The sequence below is a fragment of the Colossoma macropomum genome, unplaced genomic scaffold (assembly GCF_904425465.1).
Source record: "Colossoma macropomum unplaced genomic scaffold, Colossoma_macropomum, whole genome shotgun sequence".
NCBI classification, from domain to species: Eukaryota; Metazoa; Chordata; class Actinopteri; order Characiformes; family Serrasalmidae; genus Colossoma; species Colossoma macropomum.
Window position 1 is genome coordinate 33,954,582 of NW_023494810.1, and position 19,271 is coordinate 33,973,852.

Here is a 19,271-nt window from a genome sequence, read left to right on the forward strand (position 1 = left end):
AGAAGTTGGTGTAATTCCCCTTCAAGGCTGGCACTCTGGACATGTTTTAAGCCCCATCGCTTTCTCCAATCCAGCGTGGCTAAAGCTGCTTTACTCCTAACGCTGCTGGTTCGTGGAGCGAAAGCAAAGCAGGTACTGAAAGACAGCGAATGAAGAGCGTTAAGACATGGAGGCCTTTATTGTTTCACTTTGTTTAGAGTACACTGCAATAGACCATACCCTTCAAACCCCTTCCCAAACATCAACCACCACAAACACACACCACACACACGCCATTCACTTCATTCGAACACAAAGCAGCTGCACATCATCATCTCACACACACTTATTTTTTAATGTAAACAATGCAGGCAGGAAGTGAGATATAAAAGCAAGGTAGTCGTTCTGTGCCTCCCGTTTTCCGGACGCTTCAGGGGACGACGCGCAAGAAACGGAGAAACGTTCCCTTCATTTTCTCTCCTCTCCCACACACACACACACACTCACACACTCACACGCAGGGAGTCGAGGTCAGGTGAACCATTTAGTCATACAACAACAACCAGGTCATCAAAGAGTGTCCTTTATATTTGTTGAAATGTGTTTGTTACCATATTTACGCAAACTGGGAGAGCAGAGGAGTTTAGTGTTGGGAAACAGAAGAACGGCAGACGTCACTTTTTTCCTTTCCTTTCTCCCTCCTCGCTTCTTTTCGCTCCCCAGCTGAAGGCAGGTCAGTCCCTTTGTCTGTACGGTCCGTCCAAAAACGGCCAATTTCATAGGCTACTGCTTGCAACGTCCACTTTGCCTCATTACCTTTTAGCACGCACAAAGTACAAGGCGTTGGTTTTGGGGTAGTACTTCACGTTCTGCTTTTTGTCCATCAAACCTCCGAAAATGATCAGCTCGCCGCGGCCCTGGACCACCGTGTGCAGGCTCGTTTCAGGGGGTCCGGTGACCGCGCTGGGTGCTCCGCCGCTTCCGTAAACCCTCCAGGAGACCACGGCGTCCGTTTTGGCTCGCGAAATGTCCAGCACGTACATCTGCATGGGCTTGCAGTTGAGCGACTGGTAGAGCGGCTTGCCCACGTTGAGGCTCTGAGGCGGGTGGTGGCCGAGTCGGCGTGCAATCGGCGGGATGGAGTGTCCGTCGGCGGCGGCGCCGGACTGCGAAGGAGGGCTGGATGAGGAGGAAGGGGCAGGAGGAGTGCTGCTGGGGGCGGAGCTCGCTCCTGGCTGGGGCACGGAGGAAGAGGATGGCGAGGACGAAGAGAGGGCTTTTAAGGTGGAGCTTCCTCCAGGCTGGGCCAGAGAAGAGGAAGAGGAGGATGGAAGGGAGGATGAAGACGAAGATGAAAGGGCTTTGACAGCTTCGAGGCCTCTGCGGAGAGCGGCAGGCGAAACGGCGCCCGGCGGAGTTCGGGGCGGCGTGTGCAGCCCGTTTGTGCTCGGATGATCGTGAGGAACCGCAGGGGGCGGAGACTCCCAGCCGTAGTCTGTGGGTAAGTGGGCGTGACCATGAGGCCTGGAGGGCGGGGACGCGGCCTGGGAGGGGCTTGTGCGAGGCGACGGGGAGGAGCCGTTCAGCAGAGGAGGGAGAGGAGGGCTGTCTGGAGCCTGCAACGGAGACGGCTGCTGGGACGAAGAGGAAGACGAGGGGCTTCCATCTCTGGCTCCGCCCCTCGGGCGTGGGCGGAGCGTCCCCCAGCGGCCATTGACGCAGGGCGCCTCCTCGGCAGAGCCCAGCACAAGGGCAGCCGCTCCGCTGCTACCACTGCGGACCGGAGACTGCGAGCGCAGTGAAGGCGGGTCCGGGCCCAGGGGGGCGGGGGTGGCGCTGATGGGGGAGGGGCGGGAGTTAAGGCTCGGGCTTAGAGGGGCTCGACCTGAGGGGGCCTGAGAGAAGACCACCACACACTGACCCACCTAAAAAAGAGAGAGACAAAATATTGAAAGTGAAATTGTAGCTGAATGTTAAATCAACTACTGTTGATTAGAATTTTATTACTCAGCATCTTCAAAACACATGCATAAGCATTAAAGCACCCATAAAGCCATGCTTTAAATATTTATAAACGGCTTATGGCAGGAATCACAAGATGACATGATGTTTTATGAAATAACACACTGCCATTACCTAAGGAGCCTTACAGGTTCCATTTTTTGCAAATCATGCTTCATAACAGTGCCGTAAACTGAACAAAGGACTGTTCCTTTAATTTGAGGCCCCTTATATCAATGCAATGTCATTTATTTCATAAAACGCCATCGAGCTTTTTTAAAGTACTGCTTTATAAATACATCTTCCAGTGCTTATGCATGTTCTGAAGTCTCTGCTGTGTAAATGGTCACATTTAAGCATTAGCATTGAAATTTGGGATTTCATGATGCACTGAATAATTTCCTAAAATTGTTTCAAATCGTTATAAAGTCATGAGACTGGCATCCCTAACGGACGCAGACAGACAGACATCCATGCCCACGCTCGTACCCTGCAGGCCGGGTGGCACCAGAGCTCAGGAGCTCCATGCTCTTCATTTTCCACTCGCAGTTGCTGCCATGACCACGTGGGGGCGCCCATGTGCAGCAACCAGGCATCCTTCAGCAGCTGGAAAACAGACAGATTACTGATTAATGGCCATTTCAGTCTGGACACCGAGATGAGGACCGCTGTTCCAAGCAGGGATGCACGATCATATACCGGAATATTGGAATTATATCAATATCAGCAAATATTTCCTTTAAAAATTGATCGGACAAATGTTTAAATTTAACTGATTTCAAACTGATTTGATAATGCATGTATTGTACTTTGGAAGAACAGAATACTGTGCTAAAATATCTGCATTTCATTCACTTTACGACATTTGTTACCTTATATTTCTCTGGAATGCTAATCCAGATAGATTTCGTCCCAATTTCAGCATTTTGGAAATGTGTGTGTATCGACACCAGCAGACAGGCATACGAAAAATATTGGATATCAAAACTGGCTCACAATTTCCACATCACTACCAGAGAACTTGTAGAGAGGAGAATTTTCTCTGTAATGTCTTCTGGGTTTCTCAAACACTAGAGGGCGCTCCCGAGTCCAAAATGAATGGGTTGATATGGAGCATTTGAGCAAAATCATCGTTTATAAATGATTAAACATTTTTAATGTAAAATAATACAATAATTTCCTGATCATAATACAGCAGAAAACATTTTAACACTGCTGTTATATTTTTAAGAGCTTTTAAACTCGAGTTATAGGAGATTAAAATGGCAACTCATGTACGTTCATGACGTCAGTGAGCACGAACAGCCAATGAGCTCGCCAACCAATCAGCACTCAGTAGCAGTAATGTTAGCTTGTCTTGCTGTTTTAGTGAAATACATCATTTTACTTTCTAAAATTAGAGGAAAGTTCTGTATAAGTGATTAGAAACATTTTAGCCCCCCATTCATTGGGAACTCGGTCGTGGGCGCCCTCTGCTGTTTAGCAGCCCTGTTTTTTATATAACGGGGGAAACAGGAAGTGGCCAGGCTCTACTTTCAAGTAATCAGAGAGAATGTGATCATGTTTTTGATGTCCATCAATGAAAAAACTCTTTTTACACTTCATTAATCATCATTAATGTCTGTGTTCATTAATCTTTTAGTCAGTGCTGAAAATGACATATTTGGGGGGAAAAAAGAAAAAAGGACAATAAGGTGTACGGCATCGGCCAGCGTAGACAGAGCAGAGAATAAAAATGACCCTCACCGCATTAGGACCCCCGCAGCCTCCCAGAATGAGCAGCGTCTCATCGTCTATGACGATCTGTGACAGACAAAAGCAGATAAATGTGAGGACTCTGACAGCTGTATAAAGAAACTATTCTTTCAACACAAACCAGAAAAAGACAAAGAAATAAGGAGAAGGAACAAGACAGGGATGAGCAACACGCCAAAAAACACAAACGCCATGATACGTTAATAACACATTTTCACTGCACATCTGAGGTTTGAGGAGCTGGAGCAGACAAAATCCACTAACAGTGACTAAGGCTACGTTCATATTACCAGGTTGAAGTGGCACAGATCTGATTTTTTTGCCCTAATGTGACTCAGATCGGATGTTTTCAGGGCTGTGGGCTGATCTTTTCAAATCTGACCTGAGCCACTTTCATATGTGGTTCTAGATTGGATACGTATCCGATTCGTGGCCATGCGACCTTAATGTGACGCTCGGAATTCATTTGCTTTTTTCCACTGCACTGCACCATCATTCAGCGTTACCATGGCAGCAGCGCCGAACAGAAGTTAAAGCCTGTAAACGGTGGAAAAGCAGCTCATCTCACCTTTTTCTCCTTCGTCTCGCTCTAATAATGAAGCTGAGAGCTGATCAGAGTTAATGATCTTCTCAGCGAAGCTCGTTCTGCTCGTTAGTTTGTGCTGATGATGAACGCGATTCATTCACGTGACGTTACTGAGTAGGATGAGCTCATGAGGGTCATTTCAGGACACCGGTTCGTCACATTAATGACAGATTTGAGTCACTTACCTAAACGAGTGTGAACCATCGAGTCAGAGAGATCGGATTTGAGCAACGAGGCTTGTAATGTGAACGTAGCCTATGAAAGTCTATGAGAACAATCGTGTTCTTCTACAGTCAATCTTTTATCACTGGAGATGAAGGTAAGCGGAGGAAAATCTGACCTGAGACTGGCCTCCACGAGGGTGGGGGGAGGGGCCTTTAATGGTGGGCTTGGACCAGGACCACTGCTCCAGATCTAACACCCATACTTCATTACTCCTGAAATACACAACACAAGATATTTATAAGCTGGACCAGATGTATGTGCGCGCACACACACACACACACACACACACACACACACACACACACACACACACACACACACACAGAGAGCAGACTCACAGCCCCTGCTCCCCACAGACTTACACTGACTTTCGCTGATTATTAAAGGTCTTTTTCTTTAATCTGCGCCTCAGAACTGAACGTATTATTTGTTTTCTGTTAAGCACAACATCTGACCGTTATTAATACACTGGATTTTTCTTCTGAAAAGTCCCTGTTACTCAATTTCTATCATCACATTAACGACAGCGTCTGTGAGAATCACTATATAACATTAGCACCAAGCTAACAGAGGAGCGCTTTCACTTCCACACACTCAATTCATTACTGTTTAGAGCAGCTCTAGAGAGACGAGAATGACTGAAACTGGTGAGAAACAAACGTAACGTATCATTGCTGTACAAAGAAAAAGAAACTGTATATCTGAAGTGGAAACTTTACAGGAGACGATAAAAAACCTTTAATGTAAATTAATGTAAAGAGATGTTGTTCCAAGCAATTTCCAGTTGCTATTGGTCCATTCATAACGGCATTCTCACACTATAGGTGCTGTCTTCAAATGATGAAAAGAAAGTAAAAATCAGAAAAAAATTAGTTTTTTCTAGACAGTGACGATATTCCTTCTTTGTTTCACAGCTTTTTCTATTTCAACTTTTTCTCAATATTTCTGACAATGTCTTAGCCTGTACCACTGAACCTCTCAGCGTTCATTCTTCTAATTTATATTCTGTCTACCAGAAAGGCTTAGTAAGCTAGAGTTTCACTCCCACTCATCAGGAGTGACCGCAGAGATTTTCTCCAATCTGATTAAATACAGTCTGATTATAGATGAAGACTGAGGTGTTTATTCTCACTCTACTCAACAATCTGATGAAAATCTGTTTACATGTTCACTACAAGTAATCAGATCCAAAATGACGCTCATGCGTATAGAACTGCTTAGTGTAGACGTTACCATGACAACCAGCATCACGTGAGTCCAGTCAGAGTGAGACGAGCAGCAGTGAGCAGTGCTTGTGTTTTTAATTGCTTTAAAATGATGTCAGACTCAGGAAAACGTCCTTCACATGTCCTTATTAAAGAAGGCCGAGAGGAAGACGTCGTGTTCTGAGACACATAAGTTGGACGTCCGTCCCACCGCCGTCTTTTAAAGATCAGAGCATAAACTTCGTCTCCTCTGCAGACCAGTTTCTGCTCCGCCATGCTGAACGGTATAAACTTTCACTATGACGTGACGAACATGATCAGAACGGACTTAAAGTTTCCGATAGGGAATGTAATCAGATACAGGCGTTTACACAGATATTATTCTTCTATTCTTCTTCTATTTATGCTTCCACCCCTCTCGTTCAGTTGAAAAGAAGTCGTATTCTGAAAGGCCTCAATTGGACTAGCCTATTCGGATTGAGAAGTTTACACAGTCGTATTCTATTCCGACTGAGCGATTGGTTGGATTATTAAAGGATTATTAGGCTGCAGGTAAACATGGGTCAGTCTCAGGACACAAGACTAAAGTTTCATGTCGTGGTCGTAGTTTTAAAAACAGAAGACACTTATTAACACCCCTTATTTTTAGGGAGATCCTAGTCTATTGACAAAAACCTCCACATAGCACAGATATTTACTGCACTCTGACAGTAGGGAGACGTCTGGTTTGCCAGACTTCCAAGATATTAGTGAGTGTTTACGTACATCTGGCGAGCTCCGAGAGACCCTCCGAACACGATCATGTTATTATTAATGACAGAGGATGAGTGACCAGCCATGGGGGGAGGACCGTTAGTCGTGACAATGCAGTTCCACCTGAGAAAAACGAGAGAGAGAAAAATACATTAGTCATTTATTTATCTGCAGAATTTCAACAGAACAAAAAAAACAAAACAGGCTTATTTACAGATAAAGTTATCTGTTTATTTGCCTCACCAGTTTTTGGAGGGTGAGTATGTGTGGATTTCGTCAAAGAATCGCTCCGGTTGGTGTAGAGGGTACGGGCTGGGCCGGGTCCAGCCCCCAAACAGAACCAGCAGGTCCTTAAACATCACCAGCGTCGCTCCAGCTTTAGGGGAGGGGTAGGAACCTGTACGGATAAATAAGAAACATCTCATCTACAGAACAAACCAAGCAGAGAACCCTGGAGGACAGGAGCTAAAGGTTCGGCTAGTTAAAGACGACAAATGAAAAAACATCAATTCATAGTGAGCGCACCTGAAGCTCTTCAGCGAGTAATGCAGGTGAGCGCACCTGAAGCTCTTCAGCGAGTAATGCAGGTGAGCGCACCTGAAGCTCTTCAGTATGTAACGCAGGTGAGAGCACCTGAAGCTCTTCAGTGAGTAATGCAGGTGAGCGCACCTGAAGCTCTACAGTGAGTAATGCAGGTGAGCGCACCTGAAGCTCTTCAGTGAGTAATGCAGGTGAGCGCACCTGAAGCTCTTCAGCGAGTAATGCAGGTGAGCGCACCTGAAGCTCTTCAGTGAGTAATGCAGGTGAGCGCACCTGAAGCTCTTCAGTAAGTAATGCAGGTGAGCGCACCTGAAGCTCTTCAGCGAGTAATGCAGGTGAGCGCACCTGAAGCTCTTCAGCGAGTAATGCAGGTGAGCGCACCTGAAGCTCTACAGCGAGTAATGCAGGTGAGCGCACCTGAAGCTCTTCAGCAAGTAATGCAGGTGAGCGCACCTGAAGCTCTTCAGCGAGTAATGCAGGTGAGCGCACCTGAAGCTCTTCAGCGAGTAATGCAGGTGAGCGCTCTTCAGCGAGTAATGCAGGTGAGCGCACCTGAAGCTCTTCAGCGAGTAATGCAGGTGAGAGCACCTGAAGCTCTTCAGCGAGTAATGCAGGTGAGAGCACCTGAAGCTCTTCAGCGAGTAATGCAGGTGAGCGCACCTGAAGCTCTTCAGTATGTAATGCAGGTGAGCACACCTGAAGCTCTTCAGTATGTAATGCAGGTGAGCGCACATGAAGCTCTTCAGTAACTAATGCAGGTGAGCGCACCTGAAGCTCTAGAGTAAGTAATGCAGGTGAGCGCACCTGAAGCTCTTCAGTAAGTAATGCAGGTGAGCGCACCTGAAGCTCTTCAGTGAGTAACGCAGGTGAGCGCACATGAAGCTCTAGAGTAAGTAATGCAGGTGAGCGCACCTGAAGCTCTTCAGTAACTAATGCAGGTGAGCGCACCTGAAGCTCTTCAGCGAGTAAAGCAGGTGAGCGCACCTGAAGCTCTTCAGTGAGTAATGCAGGTGAGCGCACCTGAAGCTCTTCAGTGAGTAATGCAGGTGAGCGCACCTGAAGCTCTACAGTGAGTAATGCAGGTGAGCGCACCTGAAGCTCTTCAGTGAGTAATGCAGGTGAGCGCACCTGAAGCTCTTCAGCGAGTAATGCAGGTGAGCGCACCTGAAGCTCTTCAGTGAGTAATGCAGGTGAGCGCACCTGAAGCTCTTCAGTGAGTAATGCAGGTGAGCGCACCTGAAGCTCTTCAGCAAGTAATGCAGGTGAGCGCACCTGAAGCTCTTCAGCGAGTAATGCAGGTGAGCGCACCTGAAGCTCTTCAGTAAATAATGCAGGTGAGCGCACCTGAAGCTCTTCAGCGAGTAATGCAGGTGAGCGCACCTGAAGCTCTTCAGTATGTAATGCAGGTGAGCGCACCTGAAGCTCTTCAGTAAGTAATGCAGGTGAGCGCACTGAAGCTCTTCAGCGAGTATTTCAGGTGAGCGCACCTGAAGCTCTTCAGTAAGTAACGCAGGTGAGCGCACCTGAAGCTCTTCAGTAAGTAACGCAGGTGAGCGCACCTGAAGCTCTTCAGTAAGTAATGCAGGTGAGCGCACCTGAGCTCTTTGCAGGTTAGCGTACCTGAAGCCAGCGGGCGTATCCACTCCTTGCTGTTCAGGTCGAGCCTCCACAGGTCGTTAAAGGCTGCGTTACAGCTGCTCTGAGTGCAGCCTCCAAATACATACATGGACTGGTTAGAGTCGTAATAACAAGCACCTACAAAACAAAAACACAAAACGTTTTAATATCTTTCACTGGTATTAAAATTATCTATAAAATTACAACTGCAAATCAAATGAATAACAACTCAGGCTTTGCTGCCATTAAAATCTGACTGTAGGGTCAGTCTGGAACTAAAAAATTGATCAATGGAAGCTTAAATTGTCATTAAATTTAAAACTACCTTTCACTGCCATGATATTTGTCATTTCACGTACCAAAAATGGTCATAATTAATTTTTACATGACCATTTCTCAACCTTTCTTCAGCTCTTAAAATTAAATAGGCTGTTTTTCTTAAAACAGGTACCTTTAAGACTGATATGTAAATGAGCTCTGTTCTGATTGGCTGCCTCATTCAAAAAGCAGACCAGGCCCAACAGCTATAGGCTGAATATGTGGATGCATGTGATTGAAGCCCTGAAAGATGCGTTTCTGTGACATCACGATAAGAGTAAATTCATGTTTTTGCAGCTCAGTTTTCATAAAGATTGTATGGACTGTGTTTTTACATTAAACACATTAACCATTTAAACAGTTTTATCATTTAAAACATTTTTAAAAGGTTTGTTTTTAAAAGTTTTACTATGATATCAGCTCTTTAGAGGGTTAAATTACAACAGAACAACCGAGTAACAATATCAACAGAAGCTGAACATCTTAAAAGGGAAACTGGAAGCCTGGGAAAATGTAAAACTCTTAAAACAGAAAATAAAATGCAAATCAGCTTCTTAAAGTGTCATCAAACCTGAGTCACTAAAACCACAAATCAGAAGCTGCTGATCCAGCAGTTCAGAGCTGATGAACAGAAATCATGGGAAATGGATTTATCAGTTTTGCTGAGTGCAGAGCTGCAAATCCCGATTAGGAATCAAATGTTCATTAATTATTAAAAGAGACTAATGTTGTGTAAGAACGCCAAACAAAAACGTTTTCTATTCTCGAGTCTCCAGACCAGGACGAAATGACTGAGCCTCCACAGCTCACTGATTAGACTTGTGGGTTTATTCCAGTGTTTGTTTGTTTATTTATTTATTCATTCATTTATTACTCACTTAACTAGTTAGCTAGTCAGTTCATTAATAAGAATTATATTACTGATATTTTGCTTTCTAAAAACAACACATGGTTTACCACCAAGCCCCAAATGGGTACAAAACATCACTTCAATATTATTTGAGAAAGTACGATGATCAATAACCGGGTGTCTGTAGGGAATCTTCAAATGAAATGTAATAATGTTCAGTCTTTTTGATGTTGCTTCAGTTTAATTTAACACTCTTAAAGCTGGATTTCTTGAGTAGGCAGCTGCTTTTGGCTTAGTCTGATCTAAACCTGGACTTTGTCTCATGAACGTGGATCGCTTTACTAGGCTGCATCACCATGGCAACTTGCACTTCACACCTGAACTGCTCCGGGGCAGGTTAAGTTCTGATTTTGGGATGTAAGCAGCTTTCTGACCAATCGCGGGCGGCCCCTTTGGACCAATCGCGGGCGGCCCCTTTGGACCAATCGCGGGCGGCCCCTTTGGACCAATCGGGGGTGGCCCAGCCCTGCCTGTTAATATTTTATTTTGTACACGTGTTAATATTCTGTGGACTTGTCGGGTCTTTTGTGAGTTAAAGGATCAGCAGGGGAAAAAAAAAGCAGCCACAAAAACGGGGGAGAAAAAAAAACAGCCTTAAAATAGTTTAGTGTAGCTATTTTACCATCAACATTACAGATAAGAACCCTGTTCAAGTGGGCCATTGAATCAATGACACTGATTTTTCAAAATTTCTGCATAATTAAACAGTTAAGATGTAAACAGAGTGGTTTGGTGTGAAACACTCTGTTCTAGATAAACTTACCGAGTCAGAACTGTTCAGTGGTGGTGATAGGAACCAGACGTCCACCTCTAAAAGCTCCCTCACAGAAAGTTCCTACATGAAATGGTTATGAATTCACTGCCTGATGACTGAGACACTGTTTTAGGATAGTTGAGAACTTAAACTCCATTCATGGTGGAGGGATACATGCAGGGCGCTGTGAGGCAAAATAGTCCCCAAAGAAAACTTATTATTTCAGATTTTCCACTATTTTCCATCATCAACATTCCATATAGACTCAGAAGACTCGTGTAGGTTCAGTGGTGGTTCTGGATAGTAAATAAAATGTCTATATTAGTGTTGTAGTCATGGCGACCCCTGGTTCCTATCACCACCACTGTAAAGACATCTGAACCATTTCACACCAAACCACTCTGAATCGCTCTGATTACGTCTCACACACTGAACTATTATGGAAAAATCAGTGGAATTCCGCTTTCTCCGTCTCCCTGTGATGAAATCACCCGAACAGTGACTTCAGTATCTGAGTACTGTGAACAGCCCGACATTCACAACAACATACTCGTAGAAATAAAGCGGCTGTGATTCTGAAATCTGCGCTAAGCGAACTCTCCTCACGCTGTGCTTCGCTGTGCTGTGTGAAACAGGGTGGGTGTGTGTGTGTGTGTGTGTGTGTGAAGGAGTGTGTGTGGGTGGGGTGTGAAGCCGAATGACAATAAGAGTCTTTTCACACCGACCTGCTGAGCAGGCTCTTTCTCACCACAACCCCGGCGGGAAACAGCCAGCCCTTTGGCTGCGCAGCCTCGCTCCGCCAGACGCCCAGACATTCAGGAGACTGCAGACGCCTCACAGACTCGAGGGCCAATTCAGCCTCACCTACTGCTGCGAGACTGAGGCCTGTGTGTTTGTAGGAGAGCTGTGCAAATGTTTTCCTTCCTCTATGTTTAAACTTGCTGCCGCTTTCACTGTTACAAGCTTTCTTGGATGGCTAATTTTGGGTTGTCAAAGAGTTAAAATGAATGAATCACAATTACATTACAATATTTTATGTCACTTAAAATCACATTTGTCCCCTTTGCACACATTTGACCCAAAAGACAGACTATTTCCATTTAAAAAAGCAGCACATTCTGTTAGGGCAATATAAGTGGACGAAATAAGCGTCTGCAGGATGTGTTTATTACTTTCAGTAATTTAATAATGTTATCAAGAAAGCAGAACCTGAACATTAAAAACCACACGATTTCCAGAGTGAATGCAGTTTCCATTTTTTATCACCAACGTCCAGTGAGAGCAACAGCGTCGGCACGTTCCAATCAGCGAGTGTATATCATATATAAGATTGTGGCCTTTCGTAAAGGCTGGAAGATCAATCATTTTTACAACGTTGTCTTAGCAGGTTTTAAGCGAGTGAACTTAACCTAATAACCACATGTCAGATCAATCAGGCTGAAGCTCATCTACTCTCACTCTAACTGTGTGTTAGTGTTCTTTTGTGATTTTGTCTGCTTGTTTTTTTATTTAATTAAATTTAATAATCTTTTTTTCAGTACTATGTACAAGCCCTTTATGGGCTTTTTTTCCTTTACTGCACACACTCTCTTTTTTGTTGTTGTTGTTTCTTATGTGTATTTACTGTACCTTGTGCAAATAATAAATAATAATAAAATAAATAAATAAAGAACACCCATGTGCCGTGACAGCACAACCGCAAGTAACTGGCAGCCTGGGGCACCACGCCCATGACATACTGCTGACAATTAATTGCCATGTTAATAACTGTAATTAACAATTTAATCGTCTTTTTGTGTTCACTTAAAGTGTTAAAGCACCAGTTAGAAGTTAGAAGTTTTGTTGTTCCCGTATGACCAATGATGTCTTTTTAATGCATTTTTGTTTACATGCGTTTACCTAATACCAAACGCGTGTTGCAGTATAAACAGAAGGTTTTGAAAGCTAATTACAATGGAAAAAGAATGAGGTCAACTTAAATAGTAGCGGTTAGGTGATCCTGTATGTTCAGCGCTAAGCCAGAAATAGTGGATATGCTGGCCTGGACCTAAATGTATAGAAAATAAAGATAAATCTCATTTATAATATTAATCAGAAGAAAAAAAAATAATAATAAAAAAAAATCACAAATCAGTTTCAATGTCACCGAAACATCCTGTTTTGCACTTTCGCACAGTAGCAGCCACTCCGGCGCTTCTCTCCAGCAGCGCCCCACTAGAATCATGCACAAAACACACTACTGGCTTATTTGTATGTGTGTATACACAGTACTCTATATCGCTGCTGTCGCAACAAAATCTCGTATCTCCATTTTTATCGTTCAGTTTCCAACAATGTGAAAAGGCCTGTTGTCCTTTTTATTGTGTGTAAATTTAATAATGAATGGACCAAAAGAAATGACCCAAAATTACTTGGAAAAAAGTCTGGTTCCATTGACTTACATTAAAAGTGAAGTAGGTTTTTTCCTTCTCCTGTAAAGTTACCAAATTGGAGATACAAGGTTTGCACCCGACAACAGCAATATGCCTTTGTATACACGTCACGATATCTAGTAACTCAACAAAAGCATCAGTTTTGGCTTCTGTTCACACCTGAGCCTCTGAGCCCTCCAGGTATTTCACAGGAACTGTACCAGATCTTTTCCAGGTAAATTTCTGCGCCAATCTTGACGTCAGTCTATTCCGGCTTGTGTTCTGTTATTTACCCTGTGTGAGAGTGTGTGTGGCTGAGACGTGAGGTGGGCTGAGGGGGGGGGGTACTGACTGTGTGAGAAGCGCTGGGTGATGGGCGTCCCCGGATACGGATAGGTGCGACTCTCCCACTGGATATTTCCTTCCTGCACAGCCTTCAGGAACCCATGGTAACACTGATATGCTACACCTGGAGACACAGTAGAGGAGACAGTGAAGCTCTTTGAAGAGTCGTAAAGGGTAATTGACAGAACTGAGGAAACGCCGAGAGCACAATATGACTCAGACTCACAGACGGGTTACTGTCAGAGTGATGAGGGCGAATGCAAACACACTATTAGAGCTGCACAGTATGGAGAAAATACTAGCACTGTGATTATATCACCACAAACTGTAGTTTCAATATATGTTCCAACACATATATACCTAGAAAATGAAACACTGGGAACCAAAACTATGATCTAAGATTAGCCTGTCATATTTTGATTGAAATCATTTTAAATTAATTAAAATTAAATCACACACATACACACCTTTACTTATGTCGCACCTTTAAGTTGGAACAGACAAAATACAAGCTGCAGTGCCACATTAAAAGCTGTAATAATAATAATAATAATCCTACACTCTTAAAAAAGGTGGTTCTAAAAAGGTTCTTTAGTAAAGGAACCATGAACACTCAAAGAACCCTTGGCATGATTAAATGGTCATTTGCATTGTGAAATGGTTCTTCAGACTGATGGAGAATGTATTTGGTTCTAAATAGAACCCTTTTGAAAATGGTTCAATATAGCACCAAAAAGTGTTCTTCTATTGTTACGATGTCAAGGTTGTAACAATAGAAGAACCTTTTTTGGTGCTATATAGAACCCTTTCATGATGCAAAGAGCTATTTAATCATGCCAAGTGTTCTTTGAGTGTCCATGGTTCTATATAGAACCATTTTTATTCCTGAAGAACCATCTTTTTTTTTAGTTTGTACAACTGATTATGATCTTTATTCAGTGTTTTACAAACTGCACTGCAGTAAATCCAATTAATCGGGCCTAATTATGCTCACTTTGTGTTCTTTAAGTACTGACGATATTTATGATGCTCAGAAAAGCGTATTGTGACATAATTTATCACGATAACGATAAAACACCCTCATATCGCCCACCCCCAGCTCTGCAGTACCCATTTTAACATACTCACCTTTGATGAGGCGATACCACTGTTTGCACACCAAGGCTGCAGTCTTATGCTCCTGATACGGCGAAAGGAAAGACAGAATGTACTCCAGAACCTCCTCCGGCAGCTCCCCCATCACTCTCTGGCCGTTTCTCCCGGGCTGATGGGAGCCGTCCGCGTTCATTTCTCCGGCGACGTCGCCCGCCTTCATCTCCACGGCCGGGTCCTCGGCGTGACTGGCTAGTGTAACCCCGCTGTCCTCGGTGTCCATGTCAACGAAGCAGCCATCCTCGCTGTCGGAGGACCGGGACATGCTGCCTGCAGAAGAGGAGACACGTTTGAGTGCATATACGAAACCTCTGGGGCATCGCATTTCATCCCATAATAATAGAGTCCTCCAGCAGAGGAACACCTGCAGGGAACGGCTCTCCAAACCTCACTTAACGGCTGCTACAAATTACCCGCCATACGGCCTTTTATAGACGGTGCGTTAGAGGCAGAACCGCGTCAGGAACAGAACCCTTTCATTCGGATAACCGTGTGGGAAATAATCGCAGTAGGTGGTTAAACCGGGTTCAGGAGCATCTGCTGAAGTATTTACAGAAAAATAAAACTTCACCTTTAATGTAAGTTAATGTGAGGATATTTCATTCCAAATATTTTTGGAGCATTTCTGAATTTTTCACATGTAAGTGAATGTAAAGCGTAGCTGATGTGTTCAAATAAGGGTGACTCGATTAATAATCATAATCACGATAGTTTCAGACGATTACTCATCAACTTTTTTTTTTAAATTGTGTTTTTGACAGTGGATTTTCTTGACCTTCAAATATAACTCAACTAAAAAGAAACAAAAAACAGGCTAAAAAAAGAAAAATAAATAAAATAAATAATATATGTGCGCACACAATCTTAAATAAATAATACAAGAATAGTTAATAAAAATAGATACAATATAAATAAGACCAACCATGTTGTGGTCCACTTCCACACCCTACTGAAAACTACTAAACATACTGCTGCTGTCAGAAAAACCCTGTATCTCCAAATTAACTTTACAGGAGAAGGAAAAACATTCTTTACTTTTAATGTAAGTCAATGGAACCAGAATTTTTCCAAGTCGTTTTGGGCCGTTTCTTTCGATTCATTCATCATGAAATTTACACACAATGTAAAGACCAACAGGTATTTTCAAATTATATCAAAAACTGAAAAATGTAATAAATAAAAGTCAACTACACCAAAATAAATTAGCTGAGTTTGGGCTTTTTAGAGTGCAACGATGTATTTAACACAAGACAAAACAAAATCAGCACAAAACAGAGCGATTATTGTGCCTCATTCCATCTCGATTATCTTGTTTTGATAACTGTTGGAAGCTAAAATTGTAAGTGAAATTAATTTTGATTAATAGCCCAGCCCCAATAACGATATTTAACATTTCACTTGCACTAAATTTAATTAACTCTCTCTGTAATCAAACATGCAGGAGGGAAGGGCTTCAAGCACAGACGACGTCCTGGACCGGCTCAGAAGAGCAAACTACGACAGAATTTATCACGATCAAGGGAAATATCGCCGTTCTGCACAGCCCTTGGTGGTAATATAGAACATCACATCATCCATGAAATAAAGCCACAAATGAATGTGGTTGTTTTAAATTACTGGTGTATGTGTGTGTATGAGTGAGTGATGGTAGGAACGCATGTTTTATTTTATCTTTATTTTATTTTTTTGAATTTTATCTTATTGTATTTTATTTTACTTTATATTTATCTTATTTTATTCACTACATGTAAATGTTTCATACTGTGCTCTGTGAGCTCCTGTAACCTAAACCAAATTCCTTGTATGTGTAAGCAAACCTGGCCAATAAAGCTGGATTCTGATTCTGAAATCAGCAGTAATTGAGAGTTTACCGTCACTGGGGGCTGTTACCACGGTAACTCAGTTAAGGCATCTGACTCAAAATGTTAAGACAGTAACACAGTCCGCTATAAATATCAATACATAGGCTGTCAACGCGCTGATCTCTCGATATCATACATGAGGGTGCACCTGTGTTGATGTTTACAGTCGCTCAGTGAGGCTCTACCTGCTCTACCTCACTGAGACACATCACGACTGCACTGACCTGCCGAATCCGTGCCACCACACAACAAAAAAACTAAGAATTACGACTGTATCTCACTTCTGAGCATCATTTTACAGTCTTTTGTGAAATGACTCGCACAACTGAGAAGCTTATGATTTCGGGGTTTATTATGTTAGAAGGCGCACAGAAAAAAAAAGCTTTTCATTTAAGATTGGATTTACATTTATTATGTAATTTTTAATAAGAGATCTGTAACATTTTTAACATGTAAAACGTCAAAAATCGAACCAAACCTTGGCCTCAGAATCAAATTAATCAATTTCAAAACACGACATGCATCATGATATTGAGTTATTCTGAGATTTAATTAGTTGGAACAGACAAAATAGAACCTGCAATGCTGCATACAGTAATAAATGATGATAATAATAATAATAACTACAGTGATTTTTATTCAGTGTTTTACAAACTGCACTGCTCTAAATCCAGTTAAACAAGCTAATTATGCTCTCTTTGTAATGAAACGTATTCAGTCAGTTAATAATATTAAATTTTAATATCAAAATATTACGTTTTTTCTTTAAATACTGACGACATCCATGATGTATCATGACATAATTTATCATGATAGCAATAAAACATCATCATATCTCCCACCTCTAGAGGGCACATAGGAATAACTTCCTCAAGACTGTATTTATCTAAGCTTGTAATTAGAGCTCTGTGACATACTTAAAATATCAAAAACTGAATCAAACCTCCACCTTGGAATCGAATCAAACCTGAAGATCAGCCAGCGCCCAGTTCAGGGTTATAACAGTCCTTTCCACAGAAAGGCTGTTAGGAAAATAACAGTGCAGATATTCCAGGTGCACCATCAGCTACTGACTATCGTCGTTTTATTTGTTTAATGCGTGTTGCGTTATTTAATTCACTTACCTTATTTACCTATTTCGTATTACTGGTAAATCACATATTATTAATGTGTTATTACTATCATTAGTTCTATAATTGATATTCGCTTTATAAAGTCCAAGAGTCACGTCAATAAAGCTACTCTGACTTGAGAAATAACCTGAGAAATAATATATATATATATATATATATATATATATATATATATATATATAGAGAGAGAGAGAGAGAGAGAGAGAGAGCGAGAGAGAGAGAAATAAAGGGAGAAATAAAGGGAAAAAGACAAGACAAGAGAGAGAGAGAGACAGAGAGAGACAGAGAGAGAGAGAGCGAGAGAGAGAGAAATAAAGGGAGAAATAAAGGGAAAAAGACAAGACAAGAGAGAGAGAGAGAGACAGAGAGAGAGAGAGAGAGAGAGAGAGAGAGAGAGAGAGAGAGAGCGAGAGAGAGAGAAATAAAGGGAGAAATAAAGGGAAAAAGACAAGACAAGAGAGAGAGAGAGAGAGAGAGAGTAAGATGAAAAAGAAAGAGAAAAACAACGAGAGGAAAGAAGAAAGAGACAGGGAGAATGACGGTGAGAAATAAACGTCAGCAAACAAGAGGAGAGAGACAGGAAGAAGAGAGGCAAAGAACGAGAGGAAAAAAGACAGAGAGAAAAGGAAAGAGGAAGAAAGAGACAGAGAAAGAAATGAAAAAGTTTGGCAGACAGGAGGAGAGCGAGAGAGAGAAGAGGAAGAGATACAGAGGAGAAAGAGAGAGAGGCAGGAAGAAAGACAGGAGAAGAGAGAGGGATACACAGAATGAGACAGGAAAAAGAGAGAGAGAGGAGAAGAGGAGACAGTGAGAAAGAAAGTGGGAAATAAATGTAGGAGAGAGAGAGAGAGAGAGAGAGAGGGAGAGAGAGAGAGAGGGAGAGAGAGAGAGAGACGTTATTGCAATATTTGCAATCTCATTCCAAAAAATGGTGGCACAGAAACACAAACACACCCCTGTGCACCGCTACCTTCCGCTAACGGCCTGCCGCACTGGTAACCCCGCAGACAGCGTCCTTTACAGCGCTGTTATGATGTTGCGGCTGAGTAAATCCCGCTGCTGTGAAACGGCCGCTATTTCAGCCGCAAACACAAACACTGCTAACGAAGCTAACAAAGCTAACGCCGCTAGCTTCATCACCAAAACAGAACCGCGCCGTTTTCAGAGGCTGGCTGTCCCCGGGCCGATCTCCCGGGTCGGTTCGGCCTGTGCGCATTACCGTGCTGTGAGCGTCCTCCCGTTGTCCGTGTTTGTTTTCCGCTCTCGCTCCGCTCGCTGCGCTCCTTTATCAGCTCCTGCTGTCCCGCTCCGCCATCTTCACCCAGCGGGAGCGCGCACGCACACAACAAGAGGGAGAGGCGGTGGCGCGCACGTAGAACGCCGCGGGCGCTACGTCATCTTTTGGGCTGCGTCATTGGTGCGTTGGAGGCCTTTTAAAGGAGAACTCCACGGATATTTTCAAAATATCAGCACAATTGAATGGTTAAGATGTAAACAGAGTGGTTCAGAGTGGTTTGGTGTGAAACGCTCTGTTCTAGATAAACTTACCGAGTCAGAACTGTTCACAGTGGTGGTGATAGGAACCAGACGTCCACCTCTAAAAGCTCCCTCACAGAAAGTTCCTACATGAAATGGTTATGAATTCACTGCCTGATGACTGAGACACTGTTCTGAGGTAGTTATGTAGCATATTACAGGGGTACATGAAAGGTGTTCTAAGGCAAA

The 19,271-nt window shown here is 43.0% G+C and overlaps 1 protein-coding gene across 1 annotated transcript; it reads right to left on the bottom strand.

Moving 5' to 3' along the window:
• Nucleotides 1-150: 150 nt before the first annotated feature.
• On the bottom strand, nucleotides 151-18,891 carry fbxo42 (F-box protein 42). The gene is made up of 10 exons (XM_036559682.1): nucleotides 18,766-18,891; nucleotides 14,528-14,821; nucleotides 13,407-13,523; nucleotides 8,665-8,799; nucleotides 6,748-6,901; nucleotides 6,517-6,627; nucleotides 4,662-4,758; nucleotides 3,727-3,783; nucleotides 2,470-2,586; nucleotides 151-1,904 (listed from the first exon to the last, which is right to left on the bottom strand). Exons 2-10 carry the CDS (start codon nucleotides 14,814-14,816, stop codon nucleotides 792-794), a joined length of 2,190 nt encoding a protein of 729 aa, XP_036415575.1. The 5' UTR covers nucleotides 14,817-14,821; nucleotides 18,766-18,891; the 3' UTR covers nucleotides 151-791.
• Between the last annotated feature and the right edge of the window lie 380 nt (nucleotides 18,892-19,271).